This window comes from Fusarium poae, chromosome 3 (assembly GCF_019609905.1).
Source record: "Fusarium poae strain DAOMC 252244 chromosome 3, whole genome shotgun sequence".
NCBI classification, from domain to species: domain Eukaryota; kingdom Fungi; phylum Ascomycota; class Sordariomycetes; order Hypocreales; family Nectriaceae; genus Fusarium; species Fusarium poae.
The window spans coordinates 4,715,602-4,740,654 of record NC_058401.1 but is presented as its reverse complement, the minus strand read 5'-3'; the positions used below and the strand labels follow the sequence as shown (position 1 = coordinate 4,740,654).

Below are 25,053 nucleotides of genomic sequence, written 5' to 3'. Positions count from 1 at the left end.
TTTCAAGGTGTACGTACGTCTTGAGGTAAATGCCGTGCCTCGGATTTTCTCCAAATGTAATACTGCCTGTATTGTGTCTTCCATCCAACACTCTCATCTTTTCTATTTATTCTTAGCATTGAGCAAAATGTCATGGGCGTTGCTGCTTTCCCACGGTTTTGGACCTCTGCCTAGATGACCCTTTGATGCCCCACCAAACTTTTGGATTCGCAACTCACCCCAGTCAAGTACTTTCATTCATACACAACGTCATACTAAAAGTGAGGAAAACACACTCTTTGAATTGAGGTTGGAGTTATGGTAAGCACCGATGGAGACGACTCGCAATGTGTGAAACAGGAACTAATTTCAACAGTCGAAACAATACTTGACCACGCATACCGTGGATAATGGTGAGCATTACCTCCCCGCCGCGGGGTGATAAGACGCAGCACCTTGCCTTGGAGCACCAACTTACTGAGAGCGCATAGCCCACATCACCGACATCTTCTCTATTGCAACCACACCCAAAGCTGTGATATCAGGCAGTGGCTCTTCCACACTGCACATTCACGACACCACTGATCCTTCATTCCCGCTCAAGCAGTCCATTTCAGATGCTCACAAGCTCGGATGCCACCATGTGTGCGCTTCACGGAACGGCAATATTGCCGCAAGTGCCGGTTTTGGAGGTGAAGTGAAGACTTGGAAGGTCAACAATGACACTGGTGAATGGAGTCTTAGTGGTGAGATCGTAGGGGCTTCATCGAAGCCTGGCGAGGCTTGGGCGTTGGCACTGAGTGAAGACGGTTCCTACCTTGCTACCACAACCAATGACGGACGAATCAACGTGTGGGATATTGTTGATGAAAAGAAGCCCAAGATTCGAGAGTACGAGACCGGAAGCGCTGGGTCAGGCAGCTTTGGCATGTCTGTGGACTTGAGCCGGGATGGCAAATTTACTGCCAGCGGGCATCAGAACGGATCTGTCTACATCTTCAACAACGACACAGGGCGAGTCTTGTATTCGCTCTCTGGTGAGTGACTTCGACTCGTCTGTATTATCTCTTTGCTAACACGACCCTCAAGGTCTTGCGAAGCCTGTGCGATCAGTTGCCTTTTCTCCGGGCAACACGCGACTTGCTGCAGCAGGAGATGCTGGCATCATCGCAATTTACGACATGAAGCACGGAGAGCATATCGGGAATCTGACTGGCCACTCTTCATGGATTACGTCTCTCGACTGGAGCGACACTGGAGAATACCTTTTGAGTGGATCCATGGATGGAAAGGTCAAGGTCTGGTCGATTGAACGCACTACCTGCGTCGCGACACACAGCGAGACGGACAAAGCCCTCTGGTCTGTGAAATGGCTGCCAAAGACTGTCAGAAGTGAAATGTTTTGCACGGCCGGTGCAAACAGAAGCCTCTCCTTCTACCGGGAGGCCACTGGCGGTTGATGATGATGTCAAATAATACTGCGTTTCATGAGCGACGAGCTTAAACATAAGACCAATAGATGGAACTCGAATTGACCGTGACAGCAAGGCGTCCAAGCAGGCCTGCGAAATAATTGGTATTCATCAGTAACACAACTACCTAATCTAAGGACTGTGAAGTAAACGGGAACTACATACCTAGGTACCTACCTACCTAGGTAGCTACCTACTGTCCCTACGTAATAGGTACCTACCTACCTAACTACCTAATGCCAACCACTTGTCTAGCTCACATCTGAATTACTGTTTCTAGAATAGACACCAAGAGTCGTAAGTTGGTTGCCAAAGAGATGCAACACACGTGATCTCGCGCTGCATATCGCGTTGCCCCGCCAATCTCAAGGCTTGCACTCCGTCATACTTTCCCGTTAAACGTTGACTAGAGTCCACCTTGCTGCTGACCTTGTAGTTAATGGCTGTTAATTAACCGTCAAGGACATACAATCCGAATCAACCATTATCTGCTGCATTGATTTGTTTATTCCCTTATTCACAACCTAGGGTTTTGACTAAACTATTACCCAGTTAATACCTTTATTTATTCTTCACTCACACATCATCCAGCGTCATCCACCTACCTTGACAGTATCATCTCGCTTCGAAAACTAAATCCACCATGCCCACCACTCGACGATCCGCTGCCAATGCTCGTAGCAGGGGCTTGCCTGCCAAAGGACAGTCGACTCTCAGTTTTTCGAACAAAGTGACAAAGCCTGTGCCGAAAAATGCCAAGAAGTCCATTATTTCACCTTCTGTTGCCAAGATCGACCCCAGTCAGCTTGCAAAGAAGCAAGAGGCAGAGGACGTCGTCGATGATGACCCCGCGATTGCAGAGTTCGAGCCGATCAAGGCTCATGAGGAAGATGTTAACACGCCTGAGGTAGCGCCGGGGCCTGTAAAGACTGAGTCGGAGCTACAAGCAGAGAAGGTCACAGATGCGCAAATTAAGAAGTACTGGAAGTCTATTGAGAACCAATGGTCTACTTCTCGCCTACATCAGCAAGGCGTATCCCAGAATGAGAGAATTCTTCGATATTTCGACGTCAGCTCGCAATACGGGGTAAGTCGTCTCGACCCTCGTCGCTATCCCCAAACTAATACACATAGCCCTGTATCGGCATGCCTCGCATGAAGCGCTGGAAGCGGGCGGACCGTCTAGGCCTTAATCCTCCCATTGAGGTTCTTGCTGTCCTCGTGAAAGAGGAGAGCAAGGGGAACGACCAAGTTGAGACGGCACATATGGACGAGATCCTCAACTCCATTGCCGTGGACATTTGATCTGCCTCACCATATTGTCACTGAAATGCGTTGTAATGAGCCGGGCGTTTGGGAGAATGTTTTCGTGCCGATGCGGCTTTATCTATTGTCTTTGCTGTTCTACAAGCCCAACAGAAGCTTGTTAAAAGAGATATCTAAGACCCAAACTCCAACAAGCTTCGTAAAACACACCAGAAATCTAGATAACAAACCTTGCGGTCTTTGTCTAATACCAAATACTCCTCGTTCGATGGTGTGGAATAGGCTCTTTCCCAGCTGCTTCTAGTTCCTTCATGCTGTCATAGAGGAAAAAGTCTATAAGGATGGCGTTGACATGAGCGTCAGGGTGTTGGCGTAGAATTTCACGTCGGATCAGTTCGACACACCAGATACTGCATGCTATTTTGGTTCAGCGGATAATTCCAAAAGACAGAGCGCATAACTTACCTCGTATTTGCAATTCCCATGCGCACCCGCTCTCTATCATCTTCTTGTCATTGATGGCCGCTGCAATACTTGGAGAGCAGTACAAGGCTCCCATGGTCATAAGGATCTGAGGGATACGGTAATCGGCAAACATGGTGATCTTATCGATGTCACGAAATTCGCCATAAGATTCGCCGTTGAAGCATGCCCATAGATCAGCAACGAGGATCTGAGCTCGTTTCATTAAGCGAATCATCTTGCCGTCCTCGTAGCGATGTTCATCGCGAAAGCAGTCAAAGTCTTGTGCCAGTAAGTTCACCAAGCGAGCCGCAGACCCATCAGCTGCGTATACCAGCTCTGCAACGGCACCGTCGTAGTACTAAAAAAAACGTCAGCCAGTTCTTGGAGAGCCGCAGGTTTAGTTGTCAGGATTATCTACTTTACAAAGAACTTGTCCTGCTTCTCGAAGGCAGTCTAGGCGCTCCTCAAGCAGTGGGATCTCCTCTTCGGTGCATGATCTAAAGACATGTCTAAGGGACTCAAGAGTGCACTCCTGTTCGTTTTGCCAATAGAACGGGTCCGTGATGGGGATATCTTTGGTTAAAAGAGAATAATGTCAGCCTTACTAGTGGTGAGTCACCATGAACAAAGACTACTCACCTTCATCAAGAGCCCTTTGAAGAGCCGCTACCAGACTCCAATAACCAGTCCACTTCTTTCCGCGGTACTCAATAGAAAATCTCTCATCATCGGGCAATTCAGACCAGAAAGAAAAGTTTAGCAAGTCCATAGTGAAGATGAAGTTGACCGTACTTTCGTCCTTTGCCTTGGGGTGAAGTTCGTGCTCTGACCAGGTGGCAGTTGAATAACTTTTTTGTTGCATTTGCTTGTATATGCTCTCGGCTGCCTTTTTCGAAGCACGCATATCAACGGCCACATCGATACAACTGTCGTAGACATACTCGGCACTTTTGAGAACGCCGGTTTCGGGCTCCTCTTGTATTTCAACCTTCCCCTGAAGGTGCTGGCGCAGGAGTTCAAGAAGCTCAGTGTCAACTTCGTCGTCAGACATGGTTACAAAAATTTGATAACAAGTGCAAAAGAGCGAGAAAAGTAAAAAAAGCCAAATAGGAGACGAAAGCGTGGGAAAATTAACGTTGAAGAGTGAGTATGGCTGAAGGCTTCTTTGTCTGAATCATTCGGTCTAGACTTGGAGTATCAGATCTCTTTAATTTTTTTTTACCCTACCCGAAGGGTCCCCGCGGCCAGCTTATTGTCCGATTGCTATTGCTGAAACAGAAAACAAGTCGATTGGGTGATAGCTTGTACATGGGTATTTCTGAAGGTAGCCAATTGGTTTGCCAGTAATTAAATAAACAACAAGAGTGTCCTTTCTTTTGCTATTATGCCTATTGCTTTGTCTGTTTGCCTGCAGCCAAATGTCACTGTCATGCTTCCTACGACCTAACTATTCCGGTGCAACACATTCATCCATCCATGTCATGAAGCCTACAACTTTCACAGAGGTATCCACTTCACATCAAGGCCAATCAGAAACCTGGAATTCACTAGAGATTCCCTGCTTTAGAAGCTCGATTCACTATGATGAGTGTATTTGATTGGTCGCTCCGGAACCTTGCACTGCTGCTAGGTGCTCTATCTTAGCTCTCTCACCACTAACATCCAACATCTAATCCAACTTCTTACCTTCAACTACTACCCGCGATCCTTCACGACTCCACGAACTCGAATAGAGCGCATAAGCCCCAAGCGCATGCGCAACTCTCGTAACGAGATTCTGATTTCTTTCTATTCTTATTCTCGCCTTCACTGAGCGGCAGCGATAACGATGGATGCGACGAGCGCCGGCCAGGCTCCGGCCCAGACACAACCTGCGACGGCATCTCCAGCTGCACCTTCAGCACCTGCGCAGCAACCGCAAACACAACAACAAACGCAGAAACAGCCTGCTTACCCCGAGAACGCGCCCCAAAGACGCCCGCCAACAGCTACGCGTGATCGACACAATCAGCAGTCCCTCGGCGCATCACTCAACACCTCAATCAAACAGGTATGTTTGCCATTCACGGAGCCAACTTTTTGCCTCTGCGCCCTGGTTCTAGATCGGATTCCAACGCGACACGATGCTCGGAAGCGGCGCATGAGAGAATGGGATGCATAATAGTGTAATTTCGTATTTATTTGTCGTCAGAACTGATCAGGAATGCGCAGGCTCGTGTGCTCATGGTCGGTGCCGGTGGAATTGGTTGCGAGTTGCTCAAGAATCTCGTTCTCACTGGCTTTGGCGAAATCCACATTGTCGATCTCGATACCATCGATCTTTCCAACTTGAACCGACAATTTCTTTTCCGACACGAACACATAAAGAAGTCCAAGGCACTAGTGCGTTATTCTTCTCGTGATGCTTGGGGGTTGGTAGAATACTCACAGATGCACAGGTAGCCAAGGAGGCGGCACAACGATTCAACCCGAATGTAAAAATTGTCGCGCACCACGCCAACATCAAGGATGACGAATTCACCGTGGCTTGGTTTCAGCAGTTCCGCATTGCCTTTAATGCCCTTGACAATCTCGAAGCTCGGAGACACGCGAACAAGATGTGTTTGGCAGCCGATGTACCACTGATCGAAAGTGGCACCACGGGATTCAACGGCCAGGTGCAGGTTATCAAGAAGGGTGTAACCGCATGCTATGACTGTACTCCTAAGGAAACACCCAAATCTTTCCCTGTGTGCACAATCCGTAGCACACCTAGCCAACCTATCCACTGCATTGTCTGGGGTAAAAGCTACCTGCTCAAGTACGTACGTGGACTACGTCGCATAAACTGTTGCTAATAAGCTCCCAGTGAAATATTTGGCACCAGCGAAGATCAGGCGGCCTTTGATCACTCGACTGACGCTGACAATGGTAAGTTACCCGCAGCGCCGAGGAGTAACACTTGCTGACAGATAGTAGCCAAGGAGATTGAGGAATTGAAGAAGGAGTCAGAAGCTCTCAAACAAATCAGAGACGCTACTGGCACATCCGAGTTCCCCCAGATGCTCTTCGACAAGGTTTTCAATGCTGACATCGAACGGCTACGTTCCGTTGAAGATATGTGGACGTCGCGACGAGCCCCCGAGCCTCTCAAGTACGAGACCGTTCTCGCACAAGCCAGTGATGATATGGCCAACAAAAAAACGCTTCTTGAAGACGACCAACGAGTGTGGTCACTAGAAGAGAGTCTCGTGGTCTTTAACGACAGTCTTGACCGATTAAGTAAGAAGATCCTTGAGCTCAAGAAGAATAAGGCACCTGAAGCACCTGAGCCTACACTCAGTTTTGACAAGGATGATATCGATACACTTGATTTCGTGACGGCGAGTGCCAACATTCGCTCACATATCTTCGGCATCGACAAAAAGTCCCGATTCGATACAAAGCAGATGGCTGGCAACATCATTCCCGCCATTGCCACGACAAATGCGATTGTCGCCGGACTCTGCGTTCTCCAGTCCTACAAAGTTTTGAAGGGCGAATACACACAGTCTAAGGAGGTCTTTTTGACACCATTCGCGCCCGCTCGACTCCTGGCCCCAGACAGGTCTCGGGAGCCAAATCCAGACTGCCCAGTATGCAGTGTTTACTTTACCAGCGTTGTTGCAGATCTATCCCGTGCTTCTCTCCAAGACTTTGTCGACGAAATTGTCAAAGCAAAGCTGGGATACGAGGGTAAAGAATTTGTCGTGAACAACGACGTGGGTACACTTTTCGAATGCTTTGAGGACGGAGATGATGAGAACCTACCAAAGAAACTGAGTGACCTTGGTAAGACTTGGAAAATGAGCATGACACTACGCATGAAGCTGACCAGAATGTTAGGTATCAAGAAAGACTCGTTCCTGACTGTCATCGATCAAGATGATGAGGATACTTTTGTGAATGTTGTTATCAACATCCAAGAAGGGTTCGTCACATTATATTCTCTCTTACAGACCGAGCTCACATATAATAGTACATTGGAAGAAGACAAGAAGCCAGTCGAGGCCAAGTTCTCAGACAAGCCCGAAATCCCACGCCGGCCAAAGAAACATCAACCTGGCGAATTGAATTCTAATGGCGAGACAAACGGAGAAGCCATCGATGCTGAGCACAAGGGGGTCAAGAGACCGCATACCGAGGATGGTGGTCAGCCTCTTAAAAAGGTCAAGATTACGCCCTCAGGGGCCGAGATCGTGGACGTGGATCAGAATGAAGGTCACGTCAATGGGGGTGCGATTGTTATTGATGACTGATAAACTGTGGCCGAGAAGGACTGTACGCATACGAGCGGGCTCGAGGTTTTACACGGCGCTTAAACCACCATCGAGGTTTAGAACGCAGTTGTTTGCGAAACGATTCGTCGCCAGGAAGACAGCAGCGTCCGCCACTTCATCGGGCTGTCCTACACGGCGCAGGGGGCAGTCTTTGAGATATTGCTGCTGAATATCTGGTTTTAGATCTAGAACAGGGGGTTTTTACATTAACATTGCCCTCTTCTCGCATGGGCGATGGACGCCTAGGACATGCTTTAATGGGGCGGAAAGAAGGATAAACTCACGATCCCACATTGGACTAGCTATCCAACCAGGTAGCAAGGCGTTGACGCGAATGGAGCGAGGACTATACTCGGTAGCTAGAGCACGGGTGAAAGCTGCGAGAATACGGAGTGAGCGGATTGTTTTTTTGGCATGTATAATAGTTTGGGCTCTCGTGTAGCATAAAACAGGGACATGATAAGCGTACCGACAAGGCCAGCCTTTGATGCGGCGTACACTGAAGCACCAGCTCCATTTTTATTAGCCATGAGACTCGAGACATTGATGATGCATCCTGTGAAGTCTAGAGTAAGATTATAGGACTGGAAATATAGAATCTATAAGACACACCATGGTGATTCATCTTGGCGTATTTGGAAGCAAGAATTGCTGACTGAAGGTTTGTGTGGAGGATATTTTGAATATCCTCGTCAGAAGTCCTCTTGATAAATGAAGTCTGACTAACGCCAGCACAGTTGACGAGGACATCAACAGGACCAACAGAGGAACCAAACAAACCCTTGAACGTGGAAGACTTGGTAGCATCTAGGCGCATAAAACGGTGCTTCTCTGGGAACTCATCGCCCATGTCTTTGCGATCCTGCTCCGGCTCAAACGGAACAAGCTGGTGTTCGAGGCTGAGCCGGGCATCTGGTGCAGAACGGCTGAGGAGGGTGACGACGGAGCCACGCTGGGCAAAAGCGGCCGCTATACGAAAGCCGATTGCGCCAGTGGCTCCGGTCACGACGCAATGTTTACCGCGGAGGGAGAATGGCATTGCTGAAGGAGTGAGTTGATGGTGTTGTGGTAAAATTTTGAGGTTGAGTTTGTTAGACAAGGATACGCCTACTAAAGCATTAAGAATCAGCCCCTACCTGATATGAGCTGTCAATTGATATTACATCCTAATATTTATTTTCTACCTGATTAATCGAATCAACAGATTTGTGATTATTTTTGTATTCGGGGTCGTTCCATTGTATATTTACACCTGGGCAGTAGACCGACGTCACTGTTTGGTACCTATCTTACCTACTATGTACCTACCTACCTACCTAGGTAGCCAAGCGATCGGTTCCTGGCTAGACACATGTCATAGCTGCTACCTTGGGCAACTTAATCGAGGACAATATCCCTCCACTTGAACTGCATTGCACCTTTTACCACGTACTCGGTTATTATCACGATATTCCGAGGGACGACTCAAGCAATACGTAAAACCCTCCCCCTTGTGAGGCAAGCCGTTTTTCTTGTTAGACGACCTCTCCAGCTTCCATGACTGGCTTCGCTTCGAAGGACCACCAGGAGTTTAATGGGGAGAACCGCGAGAGTTGAACTACTTAGGGAAACGATTTGTAGTTGAGATCTCGATTTCGTGCGGTTCTTTGTATTTTACTATTATCTTGTGTGCGCGAAGCCAAAGTAACAATTGAAGCTGGTTAGGTAGGTATCCCGGGATACTCAGGTAATACAGGCACAGTGTAAAGGTAGTAAGTAGTAGTCTAAGTAGTACCATGTTAGTAGTCTCATCATTTATGGAATGACCGTTAGTTAATGGATACAGTACATATTGATGCTGACACATAATCCGAATGCCTGTCTTCACGCCTTTTTACTCGATTGTTGATTCTTTGCAAGTTTAATTATGTTGCATTCATAGAATTCTCTTGGTATTAAACTATTAAACAACCAACTACCTACCTATCTAACCTATCGGCACATCGTTGGTGCAATCTCCACTTCAAACCTTCACTGCCTCCTACGGAGTACAGTACCTTACATCAATTAACCCAACTCCCTCAGCCAGTACATTGAAACTCCAGGCCGCCCTCGTGCTCTTCTTCCAACTCTCTTATCTTTAGCCAAGTTCCTTCTTGTCTTCAATGTTTCGTCGTCGTCCTCGATCTCGTCCTAGTCGCAATTGACCCCTCCCCTCCTCTTCGTCTTCTTCCGCTGCCACAGAATCATGAGCGACCCTAGACGCGATGCCCCGCCATCGCTTACTTCAACCGCAGCCACAACCACAACCGCAACGGTCCTGCCTGCGCCAAACGGACATGACAAAGGCGACGATGTTCCTGATGCTGGTCTGAGGAGCCTTGATCACTGTACATACTCACCGCGGCCTCTCCTTCGCCCCGAACCCTGCTGATTTCCCTCGTCTTACAGACAAGCGCGCTCTGCCAAAATGGCGATACGACCTGCGCCAGCAGTTGTTGCCCCTGATCCGATGGGAGACGCCCTACCTTGCCTGGATGCAGGAGAAGATGCGAACTCCAGCTCTCGATAGTTACTTTGCTATTACTGCCAACCTTGGAACCCATACCTTCTTCATGATCGGGTTGCCTATTTGCTTCTGGTGCGGATATGCCGCCTTTGGAAAAGGGTAAGCCAGATACTCGTTGAGCTGCGCCGCATGATGATTCGTTGCGGTTGCAGCGCAGGCTCAGTTCTGAACATTGTGCTATACGGGGATAATACCGCTGACATGCTTCCTCATATAGACTCGTTCACATTCTTGCTCTTGGAGTCTTTTGGACTGGCTTCATCAAGGACTTTTACTCACTTCCACGCCCGCTGTCGCCTCCTCTACACCGAATTACCATGTCCGGTTCCGCAGCCCTCGAGTATGGTTTCCCTTCGACCCATAGCGCCAATGCCGTCTCTGTCGCTGTCTATGCGCTCCTGATATTGCGCAGTCCCGAGAACACGCTTCCCCCAGCCACAAAATTCGCATTGGAATGTCTCTCATACTTTTACGCTGTCTCGATTATATTTGGACGTCTTTATTGTGGCATGCACGGCTTTTTGGATGTTATTATTGGGTCAATCATGGGTGCTGCCATTTCTCTCCTCGAATTCTACTATGGACCTCCTCTCGACGAATATATGCACTCGAGTTCCTGGATTGCGCCTTTCGTGGCCGCGTTAATCATCCTAGTACTTGTGCGCATTCATCCAGAACCGGCAGACGATTGTCCATGCTACGATGATAGTGTTGCTTTCGCCGGTGTCCTCATTGGTCTCGAGTTTGGTACTTGGACATACGGCAAGATTGCAATCGACCCTTGGGAGACTCATGCGCATGGTGGAGGAACTGTGGATATTACACACTTGGGCTTGATTTCCAATGTGGCTAGAATTGTATTTGGTGTTTTGGTGGTGTTTCTCTGGCGCGAAACCATGAAGCCCTTGTTGCTTAAGCTTCTGCCTCATTTATTCCGAATCATTGAGCAGGTTGGCATGAACATGCCTCGGCGATTCTTCACTCCTGCCAGTAAATACAAGACGGTTCCGGCAGGTTCTCGCATTGATACTCTTTTCCCGTCGCCGTCCGACTTCCCGCGCATGGTTGAGAGTATCCGAAACCCTACAACCCGAGGTCGCTCCGTGTCAATTGGACCCCAAAGCGCCGCGGATGCTTACGAGACCTTGGCTTACAGGGAGCGCAAGCGACGTGAAAGCGTCAGCAGCAACCATAGTTTGAACAGCAAGTCGAGCAACGTCGAGCTCCAAAACGCACACGAGGACCATTCAGGAAAGGGTGCCCAAACTTCTGGCTCGCAGACTCAGCGTATTGTCGAGTATGAGCAAATGATGGGAACTGGTGAGGTTGTTATGACACCCTCTGCTGAGGATGACCGGGTTGGTATATTTGTTACGAGCCCAGAAGACAGGTTGGGCGAAAAAGAGATGTTCTCGCAGTTGATCAAGCCCCGTGTACGATATGACGTCGAGGTTGTAACCAAGCTTGTCGTATACACTGGTAAGTCGTTGTTGTTTCCCGCATGTACATTGTCAAATATTAACTTGGTGTTAGGTATTGCTTGGTTTGCGGTTGCTATTATCCCTATAATGTTTGAGCTAGTTGGTTTAGGGACGAATCAACTACGTGAGCAATGAGTGACGAGGTAACATGAGACGAAGTCAATATTATGGATGGCCTTGGAAACATAATTTAGATATTCTTTTCTCTTAATGAACATATTGGGTCATGAATAATGGATGGGCTAGGGCTCCTATGATGGCATAGCTGTAGATAACTCTAGAGGTGCCATGAATGTGTTATTAAATAAGTGATTTGACAGTAGTTTTTTATATACTATAAGCATTTTTTTTTTATTAAGCCTAAGGATAGTAAATTCAAATCGTCCATATCCTTTAAAAAAAGAAGAAGATATTGAAATAGAGAAAAGTCTTGCTTTATAATATACCTACCTACCTAAGCTTAAGTAAAGCCACGGAATAGTTACCTACTCATCCATGATTGGTTGTTACTATGAGCAAGGGTCTTAATTGACTGAACACGCCGAGACGCGTTTAGTTGCAACCTAGCGCGTATCTCCTGGTGACCTCAATATTCAAACTTCCATACGAATTGACGAACCAAAATTGAGCGACAATCAACAATCCTCAGCTTGTTATCGCCCAAAGTAACTTGAACAAAACAGAAACGCCAAAATGTCCGACATAGATGAAATGGACGTCGATGTCCCGGCTCCCAGCAAGGACATCACTTTTTCTTCTGAAGCCAAGCAAGGCAAGCGCAGTGCCGCCAACCTACCAGTCGAAGCCGAAGATAGCTTACCTTGGTGAGGAGCCTACCTTTATCTTGGGTCAGATACAATCAACTAATAAAATACAGGGTCGAAAAATACAGACCAAACACTCTCGACGACGTTTCGGGTCATCAAGACATTCTCGCTACCATCAACAAATTCATCGACCAGAACCGTCTCCCTCATCTACTCCTATACGGCCCTCCCGGTACCGGAAAGACGTCAACCATTCTTGCGCTTGCCCGCCGTATTTATGGCACTGCCAATATGCGCCAGATGGTTCTCGAGCTTAACGCCTCGGACGACCGTGGTATTGACGTCGTGCGAGAGCAGATCAAGACGTTTGCCAGCACCAAGCAGATCTTCTCCTTGGGTGGCGCCTCTCGTTCGGGCAACTCGATGGCTGGGTTCAAGCTCATCATACTTGACGAGGCTGATGCCATGACAAGTACTGCTCAGATGGCTCTGCGACGAATTATGGAAAAGTACACAACCAACACTCGATTCTGCATCATTGCAAATTACTCCCACAAACTCAGCCCAGCTCTTTTGAGTCGATGCACGCGATTCCGTTTCAGCCCGTTGAAGGAGGGCGATATCAGAGTCCTTGTGGACAAGGTGGTAGAGGAGGAGAATGTCCAGATCAGAGGAGAGGCGGTTGATGCGCTGGTAAAGCTGAGCAAGGGTGACATGCGAAGAGCATTGAACGTGCTGCAAGCGTGTCATGCATCAAGTAAGTACTGATACGAAACTTACACTACTCGGTTGCTAAATTATCATCAGGCACACCATTGCGGGCAAAGGATGCACCCAAGGTGCCGGACAACGAGATCCAACGTGAAAATATCACAATAGAAACCATCTACAACTGTATTGCAGCACCACCACCAGATGCCATCAAGGAGATCGTGGGTACTCTGCTCAATACATCAGATGTCACAAGCTGCCTCAACACGATCAACGCCCTCAAGATACAACGGGGTCTTGCCCTAGCTGATATCATCACCGCTCTTTCTGAGGAGCTAGTGAAGAAAAAGGTCAGACCTGAGGCCATGATCACTTGGTTAGATGGACTCGCCAACATCGAGCATAGAGTCGCTGGTGGAAGCAGCGAGTCCATCCAGACCGGAGCGGTCGTCGGAGTGGTCCGAAGTGGAGTTGAGTTGATGTGAATAAATATACAAAACCCACCAATGGGGTTTCTGAGTTCTTACAAGGAGCTTAATGGTATCTATCTAGAAGAGGATGTACGAAGCTCAAGAGCACACGCACGCATATGTGCCATAGGGACAAAAGGCGTTACATAGAACAACATGAATGAAAATCATCAAACATAAGCAACTGTCATTAAAATCTCAAATTCCTTTATTGAAAAGTCAATTCATTGATAATGCATTCATGTTAGTTAGCCACAATCCATCCATGTCTAGTGGTGCAAGCTTCTGCAACTCTCGTGTAAGTTGCAACTGAAATGCGCCCGTGTCAAACGGCCTAAATTTACACCTTAGGCACGGCGGCCGACCTGACCTTATCAAGCAACGTTGGCAACGTTGCGTTGCGATTTGAACTCTTTTGAGCCTGACAAGAATGGCTTCTGTCCATACGCTGTCGCATTTGAACTGCAAGACGGTATTATAAGAAAGAAAAATTGCTTTGATTGTACAAAATACCATCACAATGACTTCGATTGCTTCCTCAGAAACAGGGCCCTTGACTGTTGAGCCGCTGTCAGAGCGCAACGTCTCAAGGATCCCGCTTATCCTCCCTCATGAGCGCGTATTTCCCATCCAGATCGGCAGCGAGCTGTTCAAGCTCTCGGGAGCTTCATTGTCCTCTGACGGTAAGATTCAAACTTCGGTCTTATTTGCGACAATTTGCCCTGTCGCATAACGCGTTGCGATTCGGGGTACACAAAGATGCACAGCTAACGCTTCACAAAGCCCCGTCTTACTTCTCTCAGTACTTTGTCTGTCAATTAGAGTCAGCAAAGGAACGAAAGGACGAGTCGAGCTCATCTCTCAGAACTCTCTACATTGATCGCGATCCTTCCATCTTTCGCGACATCTCGCTCCATCTTCAGGGCTACCATGTCCAACCCCGTGATGGCGAGCACTTCGTGCGCCTCTTTTCAGATGCACAATTCTACAGCTGTTTGTCACTCTGTCTGTGTGGAATACATATTTTTGTCTAACTAGTAGAACAACAGTGCCGAAGCTGATCTCCCAGCTCTACGAGGAGAGCATTTTCATCTCCATTGGACATCGCGAATTTCAGATCCCCAGAGAAATCTTCAAGGACCCTGGCAACTCTCCCAATTACTTCTCTCTTGGCTTCGCAGCTTTCTTCTCTCGCCCAGACGATCTCTTCCCAGGCCTTGAACGCGAAGGCCTGATCCGTCCACCGTCAATTCTGCCCCCCTCGGTCCCAAAGCGTAGCGCTGATACTTTCGCCGAGCTCCTACACTTTCTACGCGGATATCCCATTCACATTCGTGACGAGACACACCGACAGGAACTTCTCAGCGATGCGCGCTACTTTCACTTCAAGGGTCTCGAGCAGCGACTCATTCCACACTCGTTGAGCTACAATCAAGCAACAAGACGAAACGAGATTGTCCTCCGCCTTGAAAACATCCAGAAGAGCGGCATCAGCGTTTTTGTTAGCAATACAGATCCTTTAGCGGGCTTTGTACAGTACGCTCGACCATACATGGAGGAGAAGCCTGCAGAACTGGTGCTCGAGATCGGTGGTGAGACAACGAAACTTCATTTCTCGGGAGGCGATGCAAAAGCGGAGTTCTTTAGAGACACCAAAGCTCGTGTCGCAAAACTCTTTGAACTGGTATCTTCAAAGCTGAACTCGTTTCAGACAGATCAGTCCACAACTCTTGGAAACGCTCTGCTGACAGATGATTATGTCCGTGTAGTCCTTGAGCCTGAATCTGCCATTATTCTAGACGGCAAGGACTATCTCGAAGATTTCATCAAAAACGAGTCTTCCGGAAGCAATTACCCGCGCAAACGGCGGCGCGTTGACGGAGACTCGGAAGAAGAGGAATGGGTTGTGAAAACAGGACAGTGGAGGTTACGCATTCAGTATTCGCCAAATGGTAGAGGCATTGAGTGTGTTCTTGTTGCAGCCAAACTAGATGCGATGTCGTCGCAGTTGGCACGGAATATGTCAAGAGGTTTCCTAGGAAACTAACTACATGATCATATGAAAAGATACAGCGGGAATTGCTCACATGTTGATCTTCTTACACAGTCAGTCTTTTTTTTTTTTTGGATATCATATTGAATCACAATCAAGGCTTTTAATACCACCACACCATACACAAGAAGTAGCATCCAAACAACAACAAGCAGGACGCCGTGTGTGAACATGAACATGGTCATGATGTTATTGGAAGATAAACAGCTCGTACACAAGACCTGTCACTGGCTATCAATTGTGATCAAAAACAGTATAATAATCTACAGGGCATGATAATCTATCAAACCACCCGCAATGCATCGGTAATCACGAATGAACATATTTCGCTCAATAAGGTATCCATCCTCATGTTCCAAGTGACCCCGCGAAAATGATCTAAAGCAGAAAGGATAAGAAAACCAAAACATAATAACGCCCTTCGCCTTGCTATGAAAGGAGAAATGATTGATGGGCAAAGGTGGGGGCGAGTAGAGAGAAGCCCATCAGAGAGAAGAGAAAACAAAAGCTGAAGCTTTAATGTGCGGGTCGGAGTGAGAGAGAATCAGGGGATTGATAGGTGTGAAATATGAAGAGTAATTGGGTATCGTCAAGTCGTATCCATGGCTCGTCCGGTTCTTTATTTCGACATTCATCGACCTTTACCAGCAACCTTGCCTGTGGGAGCGCTCATGTCCCGTCGCTCAGTACCTGAGACCATTCGACGGGCAGGCGTCAATGTGCCTTGGGCCATTGAGCGGGCACGACCACGACGCTCGCGAATCTTGGCGAGGGCCTCCTCGCGAGTCATGGTAGGTGTGAGGGCAGGATTGGAAAGGTCAAAAGTAGTGCCTGTGCTATTCTGAGAGGGTGTGCGAAGCCGTTCGTTGAATGAGGCACTGTTCCTTGCGTTGTCGTCTTTCATGGGCACAGTTGTTGTTGTAGTGACAGTGTAAAAGGTATTGGTGGTGTGAGGTCGAGTCTCAGGGGATGCAAGAACATCCTCGGATACATCTGGCATGGTCGGTATTTGAGGGATAGGGGCGGAGTGAGCCCCATTGTGAGGAGCGCTGAGCAGAGAGGCAAGACTAGTGCGCTCTGCTGCAAGCATCGCAAAGGCCGGAGGCTCGACTGAAGGAGTTCGTGCGTATCTCCTGTAGTTGCTCTCGGTCTCTGTCGATATACGGCGCTCCATCTCAGTGTTGTCACCAACAAAAGTTTCACCCTCTACCACTTCTTCAACTACAACCTCGTCCACATCCTGAGACTCATCGTGAGTTGGGTTCTCACGGTGAGCCTCTGCCTGTTCGATTTTTTGTTGCGCCTCAATAATCGCAGCTTCCTGCTCAGAAACGGTTCGGAAGATACCTTCTTTGGGACAGAAGATAGTGCTGCGACGAGGCTCCTTCTTGGGCTTGGGCAGCACGCGGGGTGGCTCTTCCAGATATTGCTGACGCCCTATTTGGGCTTGAGTTTCGGGCTCTGTCTCAATATTGACCTTATTTTCAGGCTGAGCCTCAGGTTGTGGCTCTTGAATGCGAGGTGGGCTGGCAGCACGCTTCTCGGCCTCCAGCGTCTTGTTATCGAGCTTGATCACCTTGTCATTGGGTCCCTCAAGACCGATCGAACTACGACGTTTCTTGCGAGGGGCCTCAACACTGGTGCGGCGATTCGACTTGGAGCAAGCGCAGCAACGCAGGTGGCACTCAGCCTGCAGGAACTCAATCATCTCGTGAGCACGCTCGGCTCTCTGACGTTCCCATTGCAATTGGATTGCTAACTCCTCGATCTCGGCCTCGCTTGCTTCTGATGAGATGATGTCCATCGTTGAGAGTGACATGCGAGGCTCTTTTGATGCACTCTTCCTGGCCTTCTGTGGAGAAGCAAACTCATCATCGGCTTCTTGTGGTGGTAGAGGAATGCGGCCTTCAGCAGCGATACGGGCGACCTCCTCGTTCTTAGCAGCGGTCTTGAAGGCGTCGCGCTCCTGCTCGACGAGTTTAATGCGTTCTAGGGCTTGGTCGAGTTGTTCCTGGACGCCAACAATCTGATAGCGGGCTTCAAAGGCCTCCTGTTCTCGGACTTTGCTTCTAGCCTTTTCGCGCTTGAGGTTTTCGTCAATCATTTTTGCGTTGGTACGGGCTGATTTGAGCTCCTCTTGGAGTTTGACGATTGATGATTGTGTCTTGAATGTCTCTTTTCGTGCGCGGCGGATCTCCTTTTCCCAAAGGGCTTGGGTATGTGCGTGTGTCTCCTTGGCTCGGCCATAGTTCTCCTAGAAGACGGTCAATATGCATTCTAGATCAGGAGCGGGGAGAGAATATCTACCATCAACGCCTCTAGACGCTCCCCAACCTTTCTCTCACGCTCTTTACCCTCATCAATGGCCTTCTTTAGTGCCTTGGTCTCCTCCCTGATTTTGCGCAACTCGGATTCGGCTTCTTCACGACCGAGCATGGCGCGCTTCAAGGCAGCGTCGGCTGTCTTGCGTTCTAATTGTTTTGATTGCATGGTGACACTGAGGTTGTTGAACTGGCTGATCTTATCGTGGACGCTTTCTCTTGATCCTGAGCGGAGGTGAGTAAAGACTGATTCTCGGTCCCGTTGTTGATTTACGCGGTCTGCAGTGACAGCCTGGAGGGGACCGCCGGAGGAGCCCCCTGGGCTGTTTGGTTGCTCCATTGTCTAGGAAAGATTTGGTATGAGTGTATATTGATTGAGTTGAACGGCGGTGGATTGAATTCGTTCTGTGGCTGCGGTTATGCAGAGTTGAGTTTGAATGTTAATTGTTTTAGTGTGTTGTGATAAGGTACAGAGTAGGTAGAGAGAGGGACGGTACATAGGTAGAATTAAGTGGTGCTGGGATATTATTGATTGTTTACATCCCACTTCTGATGTGGGCATAGGTAATCTCGATTGGATGAATGTCTTGTTGCCGTGGTGATAGCGACAATGTCAGGTGATTGCATACCAGTCTTTTGGCTTGTGTAGACTCCATAGGCGTGTTTGTAGTGACAATTATGCTTCACTGATCCAATCAAACGTCTCTAAACTCGATGACCCCGCGGAGTGGAGCGAGTCGGTTGATAAGGCGTATCAGAATTGCGATAAAGCTGTCCAACGTCGCAATTACAGTATTATCCGTAACTTTATTAATGATACAGGGAAAAGCTGAAGCTTTCCACTCCATCCGAGAAAAGGCCAGGTCAGGGTGAAAGGACACACCACTTTATATTAAGATCGCCCCCTTTTACTATTGCGTTTCTTCTACTCTATAAATTTGTTTCTGTCTTCTTTTCGAATTCAATCTCTCTTTGACTCGCAGCATCATAAATCATTAGCTACAAAATAACCCATCTTGTTACCATGGCGGACGAATCGACACTCCGGCAGCGCAAACCTCAGCCAAAGAACGACTCCGGATCCGAAGTCTCTCAACCTTCAACTCCCACCAAAAAGGGCAAAAAGACATCAACTTCCAAGGTCGACCACAATGACACCTGGGATGGCTACTCTCCTTACCTCGACATCCTCCGCGTCATCAGCTTCCTCTTCGTAGCCTCCATGGGCCTCAGCTATGTTATAAGCGGAGGAGAGAGCTACTGGTGGGGGCACAAGAACAAACCGGAATGGATGACTCAAAAATTCTACAAAGAGTTAATTCTTGGACCAGTATGTCTCACATGTTAAAGCTGTTGCTAGGCTAGCACTAATTACATACGCTCTTGCAGCCACCCCCAACCTACATGACTCTCGATGAGCTCTCTCTTTACGATGGTCGCGATCCCGACAGACCTATTCTGCTCGCCATCAACGGCACCATCTACGACGTCTCCCCCGGTCGACGCATGTACGGTCCTGGTGGTTCATACAGCTACTTTGCTGCCACCGATGCCGCCCGCGGTTTCGTTACAGGTTGCTTCGCTGAGGACCAGACTGCGGATCTCCGCGGTTATGAGGAGACATTCTTGCCCATCGACAATCCTGAGGTTGACTCGCATTGGACCCCTGAAGAGCTCGCCGAGCTCAAGGTTAAGGAGCTGGAGGAAGCCAAGCAGAAGGCCCATGCTACACTAAAGCACTGGGTTGACTTTTTCGCCAACAACAAGAAGTACTCCAAGGTGGGATATGTGCAGCGAGACCCTAACTGGCTGGAGAAGGAGAAGCCCAAGAAGCTTTGCGACCAGGCCCAGAAGAGCAGGAAGACCAGAAAGATTCCTCAAAGCAAGAAGTAGATTACGGACTTGGCACAATCTTATGTACTATTTAGTAAAGATTTGGTTAGCATATGTCTTCTGCAATTGCATACAGATCGGAGCAAGTAGGTACCTCTGCTCCTGTCACGAATTGAAATAAACACAGCAATATGATCTCTCCAAGTTTATTGGGTATTTGTAAGTATCTATACATGTAAACTTGATACATTATTCCATAATGATCCGCCAGAGTTTTTGGCAATCCTGTCCTGAACTCCATAGATATTTGATTATGCCCATCCCGGGACTTCCAATCGTTCCAGCAATTGGCACAGGTATCCCGATTAATTGTTCCCAACATTACGTCTATACATAAAACACACTCATACAGCACTAAATATCGATCTACAGCACGCAGAGGGCGGCGGCACCAACTGCTACTAGCATCGACAAAGGTGCGGAGAGGTCTGCAGCACCGGCTGTCACAACAGGTGTGCCAGCAGTTGGTGTGCCAGCAGCTCCGGGGGTCAAGGGCGAGCCTTCAGTGGGTGTACCACCCTGGCCAGAGCCGCTGCCATCTTGAGGCCCATCTTCGGAGCCGTCGTCAGAGCCATCGTCAGAAGAAGAGTCATCGTCGGAGCTGCTGCCATCGTCGGAAGAAGAATCACCGCCAGAGCTGCTACCGTCATCGGAGCTGTCATCACCGGAGCTATCGTCATCAGAGTTCCCGTCATTGCCGCCGGAGCTGCCGTCGCCGGAGCCGCCAGGGACAGTGCCGTTGCCGCCAGTGCCGCCAGAGGGAGCGCCGCCAGACTTGACTGGGACGACTTCGGAGACTGTGGTGCCCTTGCACTTCTCCTTGTAACCGCTGAGGGTCTTTGTTGAGTTGGAAGACGAACTAGAAGAGTGTTAAAATGTGCACATACATTGGCATATGCGGCTTGACTTACTCTTCGTTGATGACCATAGACATACCGCCCTGGCAGTGCTGAGCCTTGCTGCAGAAGAGCCACATGGGCTTCTTGTCCTTGATGGTGATGGTGTAGGTAGGAATCATGCCCTTGGACATGCTGGCGGCGACAGGCATGTAGCCAGAGTAGACGCCCTCGACGCTAGGGTTGACATTCCCGATTGGCATACAAGGGTCGTCGAAAGTAGATTGTGTGACTGTGTGGTTTCCTGTCCAGAACTGGAACTGGACCATGGTACCGGGTTCAGCTGTAATCTTCTCGGGCCAGAACTTGAGGCCAGTTGCATTTGTTGCTCCATTGCGGCCTACAGCAACGACCTGAACGTCGACAGCTAAACTCGAGTCAGTTACTTGTTGCGTGAGGAGGTAGCTTCATGGTGCAGAGAAACATACCTTGAGCGACAGCCGCAAGAGCGACAATGGCAATTTGTGAGAAATGCATGTTTGGAGTCTGGGGATGTGGATATTTGAGAAAGGGTAAAGAAAGGACGTTCTAGACAAGATGTTCAAGAATATGATCAAGAAATAATTCAAATATGCGACAAGCGCTTTGAAGGACCGGCCTCGTCTAAGAAAGAAAAAGAATAAAAGAGAAAGAGAGAAATAAGGAAAGAGGTTCAAAGGAACAGGACCAGACTGTTGATTATGGAAAGAGATGAGAGATGAGAAGAAACAAAACAAAAGACACGAGACGGAGTAGGAATATATACACCTTGAATCGCTTGAGCGACCCATTGTGGCCATGGGCCCGGATGACGAGTTTCGAGGCACATCTGAAGCACGCCTCTTGATGGTACCGAAATAAGGATGTTGGAGTTTCCGTCTCGGCGCCATCGGCAAAGTAGCAGCCCAGGAGTAGCATGAGACGTTATCGACAAGGCTTCACTAGAAGAGTTGACGAGTGAAACATGGAGTGCCAGATCTTTCTTGGCTACCTACCCAGCCTGGCTCTAGACTCTGGTAAGGCTTGGGAACTACTAACCCAGGCTATATGTCAGGTCAATCAGATATTGACTTGGTATGGTAATATAGTACCTACTGAAAATTGACTGCGCGGTACAGCAATTACTTTCGCAATACAGCAACAATTGATGCCTATCAACGAATTCCCGTAATGTCGACTGAAATCGCTCCCCTTGGAATAATATCATATTGACATCTTCCTCCTCTTTTGGTCCGTAGAAGGCTGAGCCATCAAACCCATGGCGCTTAGTGTGAATACTATTCGAGCCCATACCACAGAAAGGAGATAATCCGAGTGACTATAGGGAGACCTCGGGTCTTGACCCAGCCGGGTATATTGAACAGGGGTCTATTTGCGTCGGAAGTCCCTTATCCGTAGTCCTGTGAGACGAATATAGTTTCGTCCCTATAACTGATCCCTTACGGGGGTACGCTGATTGTCTGCTGTTTTGAAACGAAAAAAATACTTGGCCTAGTCATGAAGAACGAGTTTTATTAGCGTACAAGCAGGTGAATGCTCTCGTTGCAATGGCTGATCGGTTTCGAGACTCCGATGTTTCGTGTTGGTTGCAGAATCGCTGTGGGGACGAAATTCTGGAGTTTTGAAACACCACAAGTACCTAGATACCTTGGTAGGCAGATACCTACCTAAGTCAGTAGTCAACGTTAACCAGGAAATCTCTTTCAATATCATGGTCGATCATCGAAGCGGTTAATAACCCTCCTGGTATTATCGGAGAATTTTCAACTGCTCGAGTATACAGGTTTCATGCCTTTAGCAATATTCTTTCGTTTACAGACGCAGGGTCGCGTTGCAAGCCAACGTCAACCTGAAAATTCCTGTATCTGAGATTAGCGAAGCACACAGTAACTAGTACACACTGCCAAGAGAATGACAATGACAGGTTTTGTTTATTATGACACCAGGCTCTTATGTTGGAAAGAAACAATCGACGAGTTGGAGATGGAATATGCCAAGACCCAGAGCTAACCTACACCAAAGGCGTGTGGGTTAAATATACAGTGATAGCAACTTCCGTGCTAGCTTCAAATATTTGATGCGCCTGTTGTTCATATCTATATCGTTCTGTGATCTGAATTTTATGTGCTGTTGGATTGCTCCCCTGGTATGCTCAAGGCAATACGTTCCCACCACACCATGACCCAGTACGCTTCTTAAGCCATTTAAAAAACTGGTACTTCTGGGATGTACCATGCTTACCTACTGACATATGCCGCAACCTTCAGAACACATCTTTGGTATCTACTATTTGTGCTCTAACGATCGACAATCTTAATGTTGTATCTTGCGACCAGGCGTTCCAAGGTATTGATGCTTCCATCAGAGCTAGCCGATTGAGACAGCGGGGTCCCAGTGTATGCCTAGTGGCCAGGCTCATAGCTACTAAGTTGCAGCTATCATATTATATGATGTGTAAGGCCCGAGCTACTATTTTTCAGTATACAAGAGCAGACAAAAATAGCATGCAGACATCATACCCATATCGTTATGTATTTGACCTCTGGGAGCTTCTCAATACCCTCTTGGTTATGAGAAGCTCGCGCAACTGAAACAGACCCTTATATATAACAGCACCGATTTGATTGTGAATTCCTACTCAGAGGTCCAGGAGCAGCTGAGGCGAGACCTTCTCCAGATCCTCAACTTCTAGAAAACCAACATCCTTCTCGACAGCAGCGCGCGCGATTGCTTCCTTCACAAACACATCGAAGTACTTGCCCGCTGCAGCGTTGGCATCTCTCGATATCCGCGTTGCATCTTTCGAAAAGAATTCGTGTAGTAGCCGTGTTAGAAGCTCCGCCGGGATCGTCTTGTCAGGCTCTTCTTCCTCGACTGCCTGGACCTCGCGTGTTGAGGGCCTAGCTTTGTCGTCATCGTCGTCTGATATCTCGAATGGATTGCTCGACTGGGGTTCAGGTTCAGGTTCAGGTTCGGGGGCCTTGGCTGATTTCTTGGTAGCTTTGGTTTGGCCTCGACCAGTCCCAGATGTCTGCTTAGGAGGCATGTCGACAGATTCGCGAGCTGGGAGTTTCTGGCGTAGCTGGAAAGAAGGAGGATTCGTTGGGAACTGACTGGGTTACCTACTTAGGTAGTATAAGTTGGCTTAGTCATCAAGCACACTAAAACAAAGTTTGTGGAACTTCATCCCAAAGGACAGATGGTAGTATCACGACAAAATCGCCTTTTAAATAAAGCAGTCACACATATCCGGAACAATTGAACATAGAGTAGACAGTAAAGGGAATTTGCATTGGTGTATAAATTACAGCGGCCTAGAACGGAAGGCAAAGCAAGATTAGAAAAAGACGCCGTGCCTATGCCACTCTAACCCGTAAAGAGCTGCTGTTTCAGACCACGTCGGGTATCTGTGACAACTTCCCTCGATCTGCACTTCGATCTCGCCTTTTTGTTTCAACCAGCGGACACCATGTCAAGTCCGCCAATTAAGATTCTCCTCGAATCCTTATCCCCCACACTCATCTATACAGGGTATGTTGAACAAATCGCTTATTTGAAGGCCTTGCCGAAGAGGAGGACCTGGAGCTGATCGTAGATGGAGAGGACACCAGCACCGGCAACACCACGGAGAATGTTGGCACCAGCACCCTTGAAGAGAGACTTGACACCCTCCTTGGCGACAATCTGGCGGGCAGCGTCCATGGTGTTCTTGTACTTGACGGCCTCACCAGAGGTCATCATCATACGTCGGCGAATGGTGTCAAGGGGGTAAGAGGCGATACCGGCACCAGTGGTGACGACCCAACCAAGAGCGAAAGAGGCAAGGAAGTTGCCCTGGAGAGAGCCGGTGAGGACGACGGGCTTGATGGAGTCGTACATTCCGAAGTAGAGACCACGGTAGACGACGATACCAGCAACGGAGGGCATGAAACCACGGTAGAGACCGGCAATACCGTCAGAGGCGAGGGTCTTCTTGTAGACATCGACGAGACCGTTGAACTGACGGTCACCACCGGACTTGGCGTTCTTGGCATCGTTGGCAAGACGAGTACGGGCGTAGTCCAGAGAGTAGACGAAGAGAAGAGAGGTGGCACCAGCAGCACCACCGGAGGCAAGGTTACCAGCCATCCACATGGCGTAGCCATCCTTGTCCTTCTTGTAGCCGAACATCTTCTTGAACTTGTCACGGAAAGCGAAGTTCAGGGCCTGGGTAGGGAAGTATCGGATGACGTTGGCGGTGTTTCCTCGCCAGAGGGACATGACACCCTCATCGGCCATGGTGCGCTTGAAGCAGTCACCAATGCCGTTGTACTTGCGGTCGAGACGACCGGTCTTGAGCATCTCATCCTGGTTCTGGATGAGGAGCTTGACACGCTCGATGGGGGCAGCAGCAGTCTTGGAGACAGCGGCGGAGACACCACCCATGAGGAAGTCAGCGATGAATGGCTGCATAT

The 25,053-nt window shown here is 48.5% G+C and overlaps 13 protein-coding genes across 13 annotated transcripts; 7 read left to right on the top strand and 6 right to left on the bottom strand.

The window, feature by feature from the left end:
• Positions 1-297: 297 nt before the first annotated feature.
• On the top strand, positions 298-1,439 carry FPOAC1_008998 (uncharacterized protein; the record flags this gene model as incomplete). The annotated part of the gene is made up of 4 exons (XM_044853431.1): positions 298-300; positions 356-392; positions 471-1,016; positions 1,069-1,439. 4 exons carry the CDS (start codon positions 298-300, stop codon positions 1,437-1,439), a joined length of 957 nt encoding a protein of 318 aa, XP_044706101.1.
• A 655-nt stretch (positions 1,440-2,094) lies between these two features.
• FPOAC1_008997 (uncharacterized protein) lies at positions 2,095-2,756 on the top strand (the record flags this gene model as incomplete). The annotated part of the gene is made up of 2 exons (XM_044853430.1): positions 2,095-2,538; positions 2,586-2,756. The coding sequence occupies 2 exons, from the start codon at positions 2,095-2,097 to the stop codon at positions 2,754-2,756; spliced, it is 615 nt and encodes a 204-aa protein (XP_044706100.1).
• A 205-nt stretch (positions 2,757-2,961) lies between these two features.
• FPOAC1_008996 (uncharacterized protein) lies at positions 2,962-4,233 on the bottom strand (the record flags this gene model as incomplete). The annotated part of the gene is made up of 4 exons (XM_044853429.1): positions 2,962-3,134; positions 3,183-3,540; positions 3,601-3,755; positions 3,822-4,233. The coding sequence occupies 4 exons, from the start codon at positions 4,231-4,233 to the stop codon at positions 2,962-2,964; spliced, it is 1,098 nt and encodes a 365-aa protein (XP_044706099.1).
• A 777-nt stretch (positions 4,234-5,010) lies between these two features.
• Positions 5,011-7,459, top strand: FPOAC1_008995 (uncharacterized protein; the record flags this gene model as incomplete). The annotated part of the gene is made up of 7 exons (XM_044853428.1): positions 5,011-5,232; positions 5,394-5,564; positions 5,621-5,982; positions 6,031-6,092; positions 6,138-6,992; positions 7,047-7,131; positions 7,180-7,459. The coding sequence occupies 7 exons, from the start codon at positions 5,011-5,013 to the stop codon at positions 7,457-7,459; spliced, it is 2,037 nt and encodes a 678-aa protein (XP_044706098.1).
• A 48-nt stretch (positions 7,460-7,507) lies between these two features.
• Positions 7,508-8,519, bottom strand: FPOAC1_008994 (uncharacterized protein; the record flags this gene model as incomplete). Its single annotated transcript, XM_044853427.1, has 4 exons — positions 7,508-7,665; positions 7,765-7,857; positions 7,950-8,036; positions 8,093-8,519. The coding sequence occupies 4 exons, from the start codon at positions 8,517-8,519 to the stop codon at positions 7,508-7,510; spliced, it is 765 nt and encodes a 254-aa protein (XP_044706097.1).
• Positions 8,520-9,707: 1,188 nt separating this feature from the next.
• FPOAC1_008993 (uncharacterized protein) lies at positions 9,708-11,644 on the top strand (the record flags this gene model as incomplete). The annotated part of the gene is made up of 4 exons (XM_044853426.1): positions 9,708-9,849; positions 9,911-10,127; positions 10,246-11,507; positions 11,562-11,644. 4 exons carry the CDS (start codon positions 9,708-9,710, stop codon positions 11,642-11,644), a joined length of 1,704 nt encoding a protein of 567 aa, XP_044706096.1.
• Positions 11,645-12,202: 558 nt separating this feature from the next.
• On the top strand, positions 12,203-13,472 carry FPOAC1_008992 (uncharacterized protein; the record flags this gene model as incomplete). Its single annotated transcript, XM_044853425.1, has 3 exons — positions 12,203-12,333; positions 12,387-13,033; positions 13,084-13,472. The coding sequence occupies 3 exons, from the start codon at positions 12,203-12,205 to the stop codon at positions 13,470-13,472; spliced, it is 1,167 nt and encodes a 388-aa protein (XP_044706095.1).
• A 505-nt stretch (positions 13,473-13,977) lies between these two features.
• Positions 13,978-15,504, top strand: FPOAC1_008991 (uncharacterized protein; the record flags this gene model as incomplete). The annotated part of the gene is made up of 3 exons (XM_044853424.1): positions 13,978-14,140; positions 14,241-14,450; positions 14,507-15,504. 3 exons carry the CDS (start codon positions 13,978-13,980, stop codon positions 15,502-15,504), a joined length of 1,371 nt encoding a protein of 456 aa, XP_044706094.1.
• Positions 15,505-16,141: 637 nt separating this feature from the next.
• On the bottom strand, positions 16,142-18,171 carry FPOAC1_008990 (uncharacterized protein; the record flags this gene model as incomplete). The annotated part of the gene is made up of 2 exons (XM_044853423.1): positions 16,142-17,764; positions 17,818-18,171. The coding sequence occupies 2 exons, from the start codon at positions 18,169-18,171 to the stop codon at positions 16,142-16,144; spliced, it is 1,977 nt and encodes a 658-aa protein (XP_044706093.1).
• Positions 18,172-18,855: 684 nt separating this feature from the next.
• FPOAC1_008989 (uncharacterized protein) lies at positions 18,856-19,724 on the top strand (the record flags this gene model as incomplete). The annotated part of the gene is made up of 2 exons (XM_044853422.1): positions 18,856-19,161; positions 19,221-19,724. 2 exons carry the CDS (start codon positions 18,856-18,858, stop codon positions 19,722-19,724), a joined length of 810 nt encoding a protein of 269 aa, XP_044706092.1.
• A 366-nt stretch (positions 19,725-20,090) lies between these two features.
• FPOAC1_008988 (uncharacterized protein) lies at positions 20,091-21,097 on the bottom strand (the record flags this gene model as incomplete). The annotated part of the gene is made up of 3 exons (XM_044853421.1): positions 20,091-20,583; positions 20,636-20,987; positions 21,049-21,097. 3 exons carry the CDS (start codon positions 21,095-21,097, stop codon positions 20,091-20,093), a joined length of 894 nt encoding a protein of 297 aa, XP_044706091.1.
• Positions 21,098-23,237: 2,140 nt separating this feature from the next.
• On the bottom strand, positions 23,238-23,645 carry FPOAC1_008987 (uncharacterized protein; the record flags this gene model as incomplete). The annotated part of the gene is made up of 1 exon (XM_044853420.1): positions 23,238-23,645. One exon carries the CDS (start codon positions 23,643-23,645, stop codon positions 23,238-23,240), a length of 408 nt encoding a protein of 135 aa, XP_044706090.1.
• A 503-nt stretch (positions 23,646-24,148) lies between these two features.
• Positions 24,149-25,051, bottom strand: FPOAC1_008986 (uncharacterized protein; the record flags this gene model as incomplete). The annotated part of the gene is made up of 1 exon (XM_044853419.1): positions 24,149-25,051. One exon carries the CDS (start codon positions 25,049-25,051, stop codon positions 24,149-24,151), a length of 903 nt encoding a protein of 300 aa, XP_044706089.1.
• Between the last annotated feature and the right edge of the window lie 2 nt (positions 25,052-25,053).